The sequence below is a fragment of the Myxocyprinus asiaticus genome, chromosome 42 (genome assembly GCF_019703515.2).
Source record: "Myxocyprinus asiaticus isolate MX2 ecotype Aquarium Trade chromosome 42, UBuf_Myxa_2, whole genome shotgun sequence".
Lineage (NCBI taxonomy): Eukaryota > Metazoa > Chordata > Actinopteri > Cypriniformes > Catostomidae > Myxocyprinus > Myxocyprinus asiaticus.
In genome coordinates, this window is record NC_059385.1 from 1,825,714 (window position 1) to 1,838,670 (window position 12,957).

A 12,957-nucleotide genomic window follows, 5' to 3' on the forward strand; every position below is an offset into this window, starting at 1 on the left:
ATACACATCTGGGATGAGTAAATGATGAGAGAAGTTTCATTTTTGGGTGAACTATCCCTTTAATGAGGTAAAATGTAGTTAGAATGCTTTGTAGCAATTAATGTGCCTCCCGGAAACAACTACTAAAGGGAGCTGCTGTCCATGGCTGCTCATTCTACATATGATCTTATGAAAACTTTAGGGAATTAATTAATCTGTCTCTCTGGATCAGACAATTACACTCACTTAAGAATGCAAATAAAACAACAAGTGAATGTGATCTGGATGTATTTATTGACAAAAACATGTTGTAATTCAAGACGCTGAGTTTCCAACTTTGCTACAGTGATACTTTTGTTTTTTTTTTACAGAAATGACAGGGCTACATTATTGTGCAAAACCAAATATAGAAATACAGCAGCAATATTTCCTACAGCAGAGTTTAATCTAAAATATGAGGACACAATGAATAATAATAATAATAATAATAATAATAATACAAAGCACTGTTTATAATTCCCACATACTCACAAACGTTAATACTGTATTAAAATGTTCAAAAAGAGTCTTGTGTTTACGATACTATCACACATAACACCGTAAGACTAGAAAGTGTATGCTATGCCAACAATCCACCATCCTTCATTTGATTGTCAGTCGGAAATTAATCTAATCTAAAAGCTTGCAACGTAGTTGTGCATTACACAAAACCTCCATCAAAATCAGTGGTTCAACTGGTTTTGCTTCAGGACCCACATTTTACAGTGGACATCCAATAATATAACATGGGCTGAATTTTCTAATTCCGATGGTTTCCTGCTCTCGGAAGCCACTAATTCAATGCACAGAACACACTGTGGTCGACACAAGCCACGTTTATTGTCACTGAACCTGTATTTAATGTCGTCTGGGTGGTATTTTCTTTTACCTCGTGTTTTGTTCATGTTTTGTGAGGATGAGGGCACGTCACGCAACCTGTCCATGTTGACATCTGTCTAATTTGACGAACTTGTGCCAAAATACTGTAGAGTTCGACTGGAACTTTGATGTCAAAAAAACAAAAGATATGGCAAGAGTTTTTTTCCCCACCTGTTTAAAAGCCTATTTATGATGCATTTTATTATTTTCATTTAACAATGTGAACGTATCAGAACAGACCCACCAGTCGAGAACCACAGCACTACACTTTCAGTGCAGAAACATTCAGATTTATGGCCTGTACTATGATGAAAGTAGCTTGACTTTTGATTGGTGATCACTTGAGTGTTTCCATAAAGGTCCCAATAGGACTTTTCATTCCACTGGCAATCCCGCTGTTCCTTCTCCACACGTCTGTTGTGAAAAACGGTCACGTGTCTGTTTTCACGCGAGATGTGTGTACAGTCTTCACCACCTTGGCGTTGGTTTTTGTGTCGTGTTCGGAGCTCTCAGAGAGGTTGTCTTTGGACCCTTTCTTCTTCTGAAAGCAAAAAACGGAACGCACATTACAGTGTAAGACATAAAGCTGGCGGTAGTTTGTTTTCTGGTTCAGCATGAGCTAAATCTGCTGAATGAGGTGCCCTACAGTGTGCTGTGCCAGAGCCAGAGTTGAGTGCATTCTGATGTAATCAAATTCATTTATTTAATTCAAAAGTAGTGTAACGCATTACATTTTAAATTCCTGTAATCACATTACTGTTAGTGACTTTCAATTAAGGTAATTACTTTTACGTTGGGTTACACATATTTCTAAAATAATATCATTTATGTGCAGTATAGTAAATTTAAATTATAAATTAATATGTTTCTATGTACATCTTTTTAGTGTGACAGCATGTGCAACAATGAACAAGGAGGAAATATAGACATTATTTTGAATACATTGAGTGGAATTATTACAAGTTAAGCTCAATCGACAGCATTTGTGTCATAATGTTGATTACCACAAAAATTATTTCGACTCGTCCCTCCTTTTCTTTACAAAAGCACAAATGTGTGTTCCAGTGAGACACTTACAATGGAAGTCAATGGGGTCAATCTGTAAACATTAAAATACTCACTGTTTCAAAAGTATAGACACAAGACATAAACAATATGTGTGTTAACATGATTTTACTGTCATAAAATCACTTACTAACCACATCTGTGTGAAGCTCTAGACAATTTTACAACTTTGTTGTCATGACAACATAATGCTGAAAATACTAAAACCCCAAAATGACCGTAAAAACAACAATTTAAACAACTTTACAGCTCCAATTATCCATGAGTTTTAACAGAAGAATTAAAGCAAGTGCTTTTATAAAATTATAAGCTTCACATTTCTGCCTTTAAACCCTCCAAAAATTGGCCCCATTGACTTCCATTGTAAGTGTCTCACTGGAACACACATTTGTGCTTTTGTAAAGAAAAGGAGGGACGAGTCGAAATTAGTGTTTGCAGTAATCTACAATATGTAACAAATGCTGTCGATTGAGCTGAACTTGTACTGAACCCGGAATATTCCTTTAAAAGTAGTTAATAGCAATGTGATAACTTTATTTGTGATAACCTATTTACTTTCTTAAAGGGACAGTTCACCCAAAAAAATAAAAATACTCTCATCATTTACTCACCCTCATGCCATCCCAGATGTGTTTGACTTTCTTTCTTCTGCAGAACACAAATTAAGATTTTTAGAAGAATATCTCAGCTCTGTAGGTCCATATAATGCAAGTGAATGGTGACCAGAACTTTGAAGCTCCAAAAAGCACATAAAGGAAACATAAAAGTGATCCATAAGACTCCAGTGGTTTAATCCATGTCTTCTGAAGTGATATGATAGGTGTGGGTGAGAAACAGATCAATATTTAAGTCCTTTTTTTGCTTGAAATTCATCTTCCTGCCCAGTAGGGGGCATATGCATGAAGAATGTGAATCCCCAAAAATACAAGAAGAAGAATGTGAAAGTGCAGCCTGACTGAGCAGGGAGAATAATTTATAGCAAAAGAAGGACTTAAATATTGATCTGAAATCGCTTCTGAAGACATGGATTAAACCACTGGAGTCTTATGGATTACTTTTATGCTGCCTTTATGTGCTTTTTGGAGCTTCAAAGTTCTGGTCACCATTCACTTGCATTGTATGGACCTACAGAGCTGAAATATTCTTCCAAAAATCTTAATTTGTGTTCTGCTTAAGAAAGAAAGTCATACACATCTGGGATGGCATGAGGGTGAGAAAATGATGAGAGAATGTTTCTGGTGTTACTGTGAACGTTTCATCAGTGCATGTTATTTTAAAAACATTTTTTTTGTCTTTGTAATCTTTCATCAAAATATATGAATCAATAATAAAATAGCCTATATTATAAAATAGTTTGTTGACATTGTAAAATTGGCTACAAGCTTACACAGATGCGGTTAGTAAGTGATTTTATCACAGTAAAATCATGTTAACACACATATTGTTTATGTCTTGTGTCTATACTTCTGAAACAGTATTTTAATGTTTACAGATTGACCCCATTGACTTCCATTGTAAGTGTCTCACTGGAACACACATTTTTACATTTGTAAAGAAAAGGAGGGACGAGTCGAAATTATTTTTGTGGTGATCAACATTATGACACAAATTCTGTCGATTGAGCTTAACTTGTATTGAACCTGGAATATTCCTTTATTATTTAAAAATACATGAAATGGTTAAATACTTATGTAGGCATTTGCAGTAATGATAAAGGTGGTCATGGGGTGAGGGCAGGTAAAGGGGTGACTGACCTGTACAGGGGTCGAGCTGGAACCGGGCACATCTGCAGTGCGGGTGACGGGGAGGGGGGGCACCAGATCAGTCCGAGAGCTACAGATGTGAATATGTAGGAAAATAATGAAAAATGGAGAGCTGATCTGTGCACAGTGGTGACTGGGGTACAAATATTACTCTCAAGTGAAGGACTTACTTGACCTCGGAGAGCACCGATCTCTCTCCGTCTGAACAGTGGGAGCGTCGATACTGTCGGAAGCTTCGGGGAGAATGTGAATGCCGGATCTTGATCGGGTCACCTTGTGTCCTGAAACGGGATACAGGAATCGGGCCTTTGTCTTTCTTTGAACCTAATTCTCCTTTTAGCTTTCACAGCAAACTGCAAACTTAGCAATCATTGGACTAATATGCCAAAACATCAGTAATTAATGATGTCTATATGGACATGTTTACGTTCTGCTGTGGAGATGCACCGTTATACACTGCAATAAATGGCCCAGTAAACATTCGACACTTTATAAATGAACTTGGTTGGACCATCAGACAATGTAAGTTCAATAGCTCACTGCTGAGTTTATACTGATTTGTGTCAAAAGTACTGACTGTAGCTTTTCAAGTATATAAACCCCCCCCCCCCCAAAAAAAAAAACTCTGTGAGAATAAAAACCAGGCCAAAAATGCAAGGTTTAATATCTCAAAAAGCAAAATAGCACAAATGAATAAGTCAATATTTGTTCACAACTGAATTATGCGAACTACCTACTTTCAAAACTTGAAAAAGGGACATTTAGCACTCAATTCTGACATTATTTACTCACCCTCCTGTGTTCCAAACCTGACTTTCTTCTGTGGCACACAAAAGGAGGTATTATGTTAGCCTCAGTCACCATTCACTTTCATGTTTTTATTTTTCCCATTAGAAGTGACAACTAAGTAAACGCACACCTCAGATTCAGAGGTGCAAGTTATGGCAAAAATTCTCTCTGTATTTACACCGATCAGCCACAACATTAAAACCACCTGCCCAATATTGTGTAAGTCCCCCTCATGCCGCCAAAACAGCGCCAACCCGCATCTCAGAACAGCATTCTGTACAACCACAATTGTACAGAGTGGTTATCTAAGTTACCGTAGACTTTGTCAGTTTGAACCAGTCTGGCCATTCTCTGTTGACCTCTCTCATCAACAAGGTGTTTCCATCCACAGAACTGCCGCTCACTGGATGTTTTTTGTTTTTGGCACCATTCGGAGTAAATTCTAGAGACTGTTGTGTGTGAAAATCCCAGAAATACTCAAACCAGCCCGTCTGGCACCAACAATCATCCATGTGATTATCTAATCAGCCAATCGTGTGGAAGCAGTGCAGTGCATAAAATCATGCAGATACGGGTCAGGAGCTTCAGTTAATGTTCACATCAACCATCAGAATGGGGAGAAAATGTGATCTCAGTGATTTGGACCGTGGCATGATTGTTGGTGCCAGATGGCATCTGTGAGGGCACCATTAATGCAGACAAATTTTGGAGCAGCATATACTGCCATCCAGCACCATCTTTTCCAGGGACGTCCCGGCATTTTCAGCAGGACAACTTCAAACCACATACCGGCCGAATAATCAGAGAGTGCGGGTGCTAGATTGGCATGTCTGCAGTCCTGAACATCTCCAATTGAGAATGTGTGGCACATTATGAAGCGCACAATATGGCAACGAAGGCCCTGTACAATTGTGCAGCTGAAAACCTGCATAATGGATGAATGGGGGAAAATTCCACTTTCTAAATTAACAAACTTGTGTCTTCAGTGCCCAAATGCTTAATAAGTGTTATTAGAAGAGATGGTGATGTTTCACAGTGGTAAACACTCGACTGTCCCAACTTTTTTGGAGTGTGTTGCAATAATCTGATTTGAAATGACTGTACATTTAAAAAAAACAATGAAATTCACAAGATAAAACATCATATAATGTGTAGTTGTGGTGCTTTTAATATAGCAAAGGGGAATATAATTTACAAATCATTTGACTTGATTGAATTTTTGTTACAATGTTTTTTCTACGCAACAAAATCTCAATGTTCTCTCTTTGCACTGTCAAACAAGTCAAAGCCAGTGCTGAAGCATTTTACCAATCACAAATTAGCATAATTAATTCTGATTCGAAGTAATGGCCATCATCGTCCAATCATGTTAAAATAAAAATGATACATTATAAATTCTGAATCTATGTACTGATTATCATTGTCTCATGTCTGTCAAACATGTTGAGTGATCCAAACATCATCTGCAGCCTGAAACTGAACTTTTGATCAGATTTTAGGAGTGAATGCACTTAACTGCATAGAGAGCTATAGGATGCTCCCTTGCTCCCTATTAAGGGAATGACTTAACCTCCAGTGTGCTGTCTGTCTGCACTGGTCTCAGAACAGTTTGAAATGCACCTTATTTTCATCCTAACTCCATATAAAGCCTCTGAAAGCAACATAGTTTTTTCTCAATGTGAAATGCACAGTAAATATGGGATTTCTAATGAAAAACTAGCACTGCTGTCCACTATAGTGGTCATTGTGTTTAACAGTGTGCTGTTTCATGATAAATTGCAAAAAATGTAAAAATGGCACATCGAAGGAAACTAGAGGCTCTAATCTTTTGACTCAAACAGGTTTCAATGTAATAACTTAATGAGGTTTCTTACCAGATGTAGTTTTGTTGGTGCTGTGCTGTGATCTCCGGCATGTTGTTTTGTCACAGAATTTAACCCTTTAAGGACAGCCCAGAGGCTTCTGAACTGAGATCAGTTGGTTTAAATTCATTTAAATTATGCGTTGCATATAGCAAAGCCAAAACACAATGTCCGCGCAGAGGGACGCGGGGTTGCACGAGGATATACATTTTGTAGGTATGTATTTTTTTTCCAAACAATGAAAGTGAATGGTGACTGAGGCTGTCAGTTTCTAACATTCTGCTAAACATCTCCTTGAATGTTCCACTGAAGAAAGACATACTGGTTCAGAACAACATGAGGGTGAGTAAATAATGACAGAATTTTCATCTTTGGCAGAACCTTTAACAGTGATCTAATTCCGTAGGGTTCACAGAGGGCAGTCTGATTCCACTCACTCCACTTTTTTGTATGGAATCTCCTTTAGTTGTTCCTCAGTAAAACCAGACGGATCGACCAGCTCCTTCCTGCACAGAAACATCACAACATCACTGTATGCTCCATTTACAAACCTGCTCAGAGATTCAGTCAGTAAGTAGTGATGTTAAACTCACTGTATGTGCTTCCAAAGTTGTTCTTTAGCTTGAACATCAGGGCTGCGTCTTTGATAGAAAACGGAAAAAGTTTGAACAAGACGTTTGCATACTACCACAGGTTCCAACTGGAATAGTTTTAAATATGTTGTGCATTGTAATTATGTGTATATTATGTGCATGACCCGAAAAACACTTAAGTGATATTGCATTAGAAAACAAAGTATGAAAGCAAACTTCAATTTTGTCAAACATTTTGCTTGAAAAGCGAGCTTGTGCTTTCTTTCTTTAAAATAAATGACATTTGCTTTGACATTTGTAAGTGTGGTTTAGTGTCAAAATTCTTATTTGAGGCCACCGTATTGGTGTAAATTGTATGCATGTTGTGTTTTCATTACATTTTTGTGTATATTAAGCTCTTCTGGCTCTACACACACACACACACACACGCACACACACACACACACAAGATTTCCCCATCATTGCGATTGTGTACACAAGAAAGTGACAAAGTGATTTGATTCTGACTTAAAGAGAGACCACGTGTAATTAGTCAACTAAAACACTCATTTAATTCAGACTTATTTCCATTCTGGGGAATTTCCTGGCCAGATGCTTACGATCGTGAGCGGTGTCGTGAGCGCCGATGGTTTGGATCGCTGGCCGTTTTCTCTTTCTGTCTGCGGAGAACAACTTCCCACTGCGGACCAGAATCCACCATCTCGTTCTCCTGACGAGACCTGCAACATATAGTCATATTTCTACAAAAGTCATACCAGCTTACGTATTGATATTATGATCAAAATTCGTGTCCTATCTATCACTCTCTATCTGTCTGTCTGTCTGTCACTATCTATCTATCTGTCTATCACTCTCTATCTGTCTGTCTGTCACTATCTATCTATCTGTCTGTCTATCTATCTGTCTATCTATCTATCTGTCTGTCTATCTGTCTGTCACTATTTATCTATCTGTCTGTCTATCTGTCTGTCACTATCTATCTATCTGTCTATCTGTCTGTCTGTCACTCTTAATCTATCTATCTATCTATCTGTCTATCTGTCTGTCACTATCTATCTATCTATCTATGTATCTGTCTGTCTGTCACTCTTTATCTATCTATCTATCTATCTATGTATCTATCTATGTATCTATCTGTCTGTCAGCCACTCTCTATCTATCTATCTATCTATCTGTCTGTCTGTCTCTATCTATCTATCTATCTATCTGTCTGTCTGTCTCTATCTATCTATCTATCTGTCTATCTGTCTGTCACCATCTATCTATCTATCTATCTGTCTGTCTGTCTGTCACTATCTATCTATCTATCTATCTGTCTGTCTGTCTGTCTGTCTGTCTGTCACTATCTATCTATCTATCTATCTGTCTGTCTGTCTGTCTGTCTGTCTGTCACTATCTATCTATCTATCTATCTGTCTGTCTGTCTGTCTGTCTGTCTGTCACTATCTATCTATCTATCTATCTATCTATCTATCTATCTGTCTGTCTGTCTGTCACTATCTATCTATCTATCTATCTATCTATCTATCTGTCTGTCTGTCTGTCACTATCTATCTATCTATCTATCTATCTATCTATCTATCTATCTATCTGTCTGTCTGTCTGTCTGTCTGTCTGTCACTATCTATCTATCTATCTATCTATCTATCTATCTATCTATCTGTCTGTCTGTCTGTCACTATCTATCTATCTATCTATCTATCTATCTATCTATCTATCTATCTGTCTATCTCTCTCTCTCTATATATAGTATCTAGTTTAGTATCTAGTTGGATTCTGATATGCTCTGCATTGAAAATGAAAATTTTCTTGCAATTCGTTGATTTTAAATACTATTAATGGCATGATTTATAATGAATATTTTCAGGTGACCACTATGACAGCAACTCTGTTCCCTTTTATTGTCTAATTACTGACCGGTTTCTCTTTTTACGATGTTCTCTATTGGAATTCTCTGATTCGCTTCCGCTGCTGGTGTTGCCACGGGAACGTGACCTAAAGAGCCAATTGGGGTGAAAAGGTGACACGAGAGAAAAGAGAGACTGAGTCCTGAAAAAATCTGTAAAGTTCAAGGAAGTTTAGAAATATTCACATCCTACAATTCACAAGAATGCACCCTCTGATGCAAGAATTACAAAGTACTTCTGCATCTCCATGCCAACTTGGATGGCCGTGACAAATAATTCACAGGCACAAATGCCTTTTTTGTTTTTAGAAGAGAAATCTTGACTAAACACCAAAAACAGCCAATGAGAAACTCAAAGAGACTGAATTAACGACAGTAAGAAAAATGGGACACATAATTTTTTTATTATTATAGACTATAGTTGTGAAGCAGTTGATATCTAAACAAGCAAACAAACAAAAGCATACCTTCTCCTGTGCTGTTTGTTTGTTTGTTGGTCTTCAGTGCTGTGTCCTCTTCTGTTGAGACAAAAACACAAAGTCGAGAAACAAACACTGAGTTACTTTCATCATCTCTGAATGTCAGACACAGAAACTCCTGAAATACTTTGAGGATTTAGCAGTATTTATTCATCCTGAGCGATTCTTTCATCAGTTCCTCGCCTGAGACGAGATGTTACGACTTTTTGACGGCCAGAGGCAAATAACTTGCACATTAACAGTAACTTGCAAAACGATAAAAAAGAGTTGAAAAATACTTGCTGAGGATTATATCATGTTTATAAGATGCCATAGTCCTTATCTGACCATATATTACATGCATTGTTGAACAAGTTGCTAAAAGTAATAAAGTAGATCTAGAAATTTCAGTTTAGCTCTATGCAGTTAGTTAGTAACCCTTAAATGCATGGGTTTCGCCATATGGGCACGTTTATCATGCATATGGGAAACTGATAATTCACCATTGTTGCACAGAAAATCAATGTAATTAATTTATTTATTTATTTATTTTCAATTCTGGGTGAAATGAGGTCCCGGGTCACTAAAGACCCAATGTATGGTGAGACCATACCTCAGGTCTTTTATAGGACTCCATCCTACAGACCTCTAATTTGCAGAACAAGGCCAGCTGTTAAAACTGTCACAGATTGGAAGCAGACCTAGAGGAATATGCTATATCAGTCGACGTCTGTACTGAGACTATACTGACCATCAAAACCATTAAAGTGTCCCCAAATCAGAAGCCATGGTTGGACAGAAATGTACAGTCTCTGCTCAAAAAAAGAGATGCTGCATTTAAATCAGGCGACGCGCTGGCCTACAGGAATGCCAGGAGAGGGCATCAAAGAGGTGGAAAGGCATCAAGAAAATTACTGACTATAAAGGAGGGTCAACACAAATTAGCAATATGACTACACTCCCTGACACATTGAACCAGCTCACTTTGATGACCAAAGTAGCAGAGTTGGAGCTCACACTACACCACCAGAGGATGAGCCAGCGCTCATCTTACAGCACCACAAGGTGAGAGCCACTCTGAGGAAAATGGACATCAGCAAAGCAGCAGGACCAGACAGGGTTTAGGGCCGCACACTGAGGACATGTGCTGATCAACTTGTGTACACTTCCATCTTCAACCTCTCGCTTTAACTCGTAACAGTCCCCACCTGCCTTAAGTCTGCAGTGAAGTGCCTCAATGACTACTGACCCGTTGCCTTAACCCGTTATTATGAAGTGCTTTGAGAGACTCGTACTCTTGCACATCAAGGACATCATCCCCAGAGACCTAGATAGGTACCAGTTCACCTACAGAGAGAACAGATCCACAGAAGGTGCTGTCCGCTTGCACTTCATACAGCCCTGTCACACCTGGAGCAGCCTAACACTTATGCTAGGATGTTATTCATTGACTTCAGCTCCACCTTCAACACCATAATCCCTCATAAACTCACAATCAAACTCGGCAACCTGGGCCTCTGCTCTTCACTCTGCTCTTGGATTGCGGACTTCCTAATTAACAGACCACAAATGTCAGAATAGGCGATCACACTTCCTCCAGCCTCATCCTGAACGCAGGTGTGCCGCAGGGCTGTGTGCTCAGCACAGCCCTATTCACCCTCTTCACTCATGACTGCACCCCAATCCACTCTCAGTTGCCAGCGCCAGCCTATCATCAGCGGGTGACTTAATTGCGGCTGGCGATAGCGGAGTAACCTCCCACGGCAGGTCAGTGGTCTGATTTTTGGACCATTTAGAACGCCATACAGCAGATCATATGATCTGAGCTGCCAGACCTGGACACTGTGTATGCTAGCCCGACAATATCAGCAAGGACCAGACCCACCCAGGACACAGTCTATTTTTCATGCTGCCATCGGGGAAGAGGTACAGAGCCATCAAGTCCTGCACAAACAGACTAAAGCACAGCTTCTTTCCTAGAGCTGTAGCTGCCATTACCCCCGCTCCCTCAATGCTGCCAAAGACTGAACACTAAACAGCCTTTCTTTCCTCCCATCCCATCCCATCCCACCCCCACTACTAATATGGCACTAATGCCATCTTGCACTAATGCACTTCAGAACACTTTACCACATCAATGTATTGATCTACCTTACTGTATCAATGATCTATGTGCAATATACATACTGTATATACTACAACGTCTCACTTTTGTTAATACAGTTATATTGATAAATATATTTTTATATTTGATTTTTTTTTTACTTTAGTATAGCTTTATTCACTTGTTTCTACTGTTGCTTGCGTTTGTACTGTGTAATACTGTTGTACTACTTTTGTGCTATCTTTGAGGGTTGCCAAACTAAATGTTGTTGTGTGGTATACAATGACAATAAAACATCTTAACTATCTTAACTTTTAGTGACCCGGGACCTCATTCCACCCCCTGTACCTCATCTATTTTTTGGAACTGTGCCCACACCTCTTTAGTATTCCTCAACATTTCTCTCACAAATAGTGTATCACAACACAAATGCCAAAATTGCAAAAAAATAAATAAATATATATATATATTTTTAATAACTGCTTAATTACCAAAAGTGTATAGGATCATTAAAAATCAGAGACGCTTATTTGCGCTTCCATAAATCATATTTGTATGATTGTTTCATATCTATAAGTTTACTATCACAGGATAAACATTTCTTTGTTTATCACAAGACAAATGAGTACTGTATCACAATGATTTTCTGTGCAACAATGGTGAATTATCAGTATTCCATATGCGTGTACACATACATATTAAACATGCTATTTGTTCCTTAATGTGCTGCTGATGTTTCAGTGATTGACTTGATTTACATTTGACATTGCTATTTGATGAAGAAGCAACGTGAAAGTAAACTATAGCAAGTTTAACACATGAACAGTATGATATGACAGATAGTTACGTCATGTTGCTTTCTGCTATCCTTGCACACATTTCTTCTTTTAAACCTTTTAGAACGCTTGCCCTAAAGACTTCCACTGAATTCCTGTAAACATGATTTTTGCTTGCTTTTACACACTAAGGAACGAGTCAAATTTTGTTGGTGGTAATAGAGCTTCAGTTGTTTTAAACCTGGAACAAAATCCTTCAATACTACACAATTTACATACAATTTGAAAACAAATATGAACAGTTCAATCACTTTTATAACAAATGTCCACTAGAGGGGGCAAATGCCTTTCTAGATTTAGAATCAGCACCAATGTACAAAACGAATCTAATGTGCTTCTTAAGAGTTCACTAACACTCAAGATCACTTAAAAATGAAAAGAGATGCAGTCGGCACACAAATGCACACAGAACGACGAGTGTATAACCCCACACACCTGCGTCTGGCGGAGTGAGATGTCTCATTCTCGTTTCCCCCCGAGGGCGAGCGTCTGTGAGCTTTGGGGAATTTGGGAGATTTGTTCCGCTCGCTGGCCGAGTTATAAAGCCCACTGAGAAACAAAGAGAGGGACAAATTAGAGGAGACTTCGAAAAGACAAGTATGCACATTAATAAGTAAATATGCAAACATTATTAGAGCTTAATCTACCCAACATGAAACCATGAAATCAAAGTTGACTCTATTT

The 12,957-nt window shown here is 38.4% G+C and overlaps 1 protein-coding gene across 1 annotated transcript in view; it reads right to left on the reverse strand.

Moving 5' to 3' along the window:
- Positions 1-261: 261 nt before the first annotated feature.
- The window catches only part of LOC127433070 (band 4.1-like protein 4), a 62,269-nt gene continuing 49,573 nt past the window's right edge, over positions 262-12,957 (reverse strand). The window contains exons 15-23 of the mRNA XM_051684715.1: positions 12,709-12,822; positions 9,343-9,393; positions 8,887-8,964; positions 7,569-7,688; positions 6,970-7,017; positions 6,814-6,882; positions 3,896-4,006; positions 3,717-3,795; positions 262-1,438 (exon numbers count right to left, since the gene is read on the reverse strand). Of these exons, the coding sequence (XP_051540675.1) occupies positions 1,328-1,438; positions 3,717-3,795; positions 3,896-4,006; positions 6,814-6,882; positions 6,970-7,017; positions 7,569-7,688; positions 8,887-8,964; positions 9,343-9,393; positions 12,709-12,822 (781 nt within the window). The 3' untranslated portion in view covers positions 262-1,327. The remainder of the gene's footprint in view (positions 1,439-3,716; positions 3,796-3,895; positions 4,007-6,813; positions 6,883-6,969; positions 7,018-7,568; positions 7,689-8,886; positions 8,965-9,342; positions 9,394-12,708; positions 12,823-12,957) is intronic.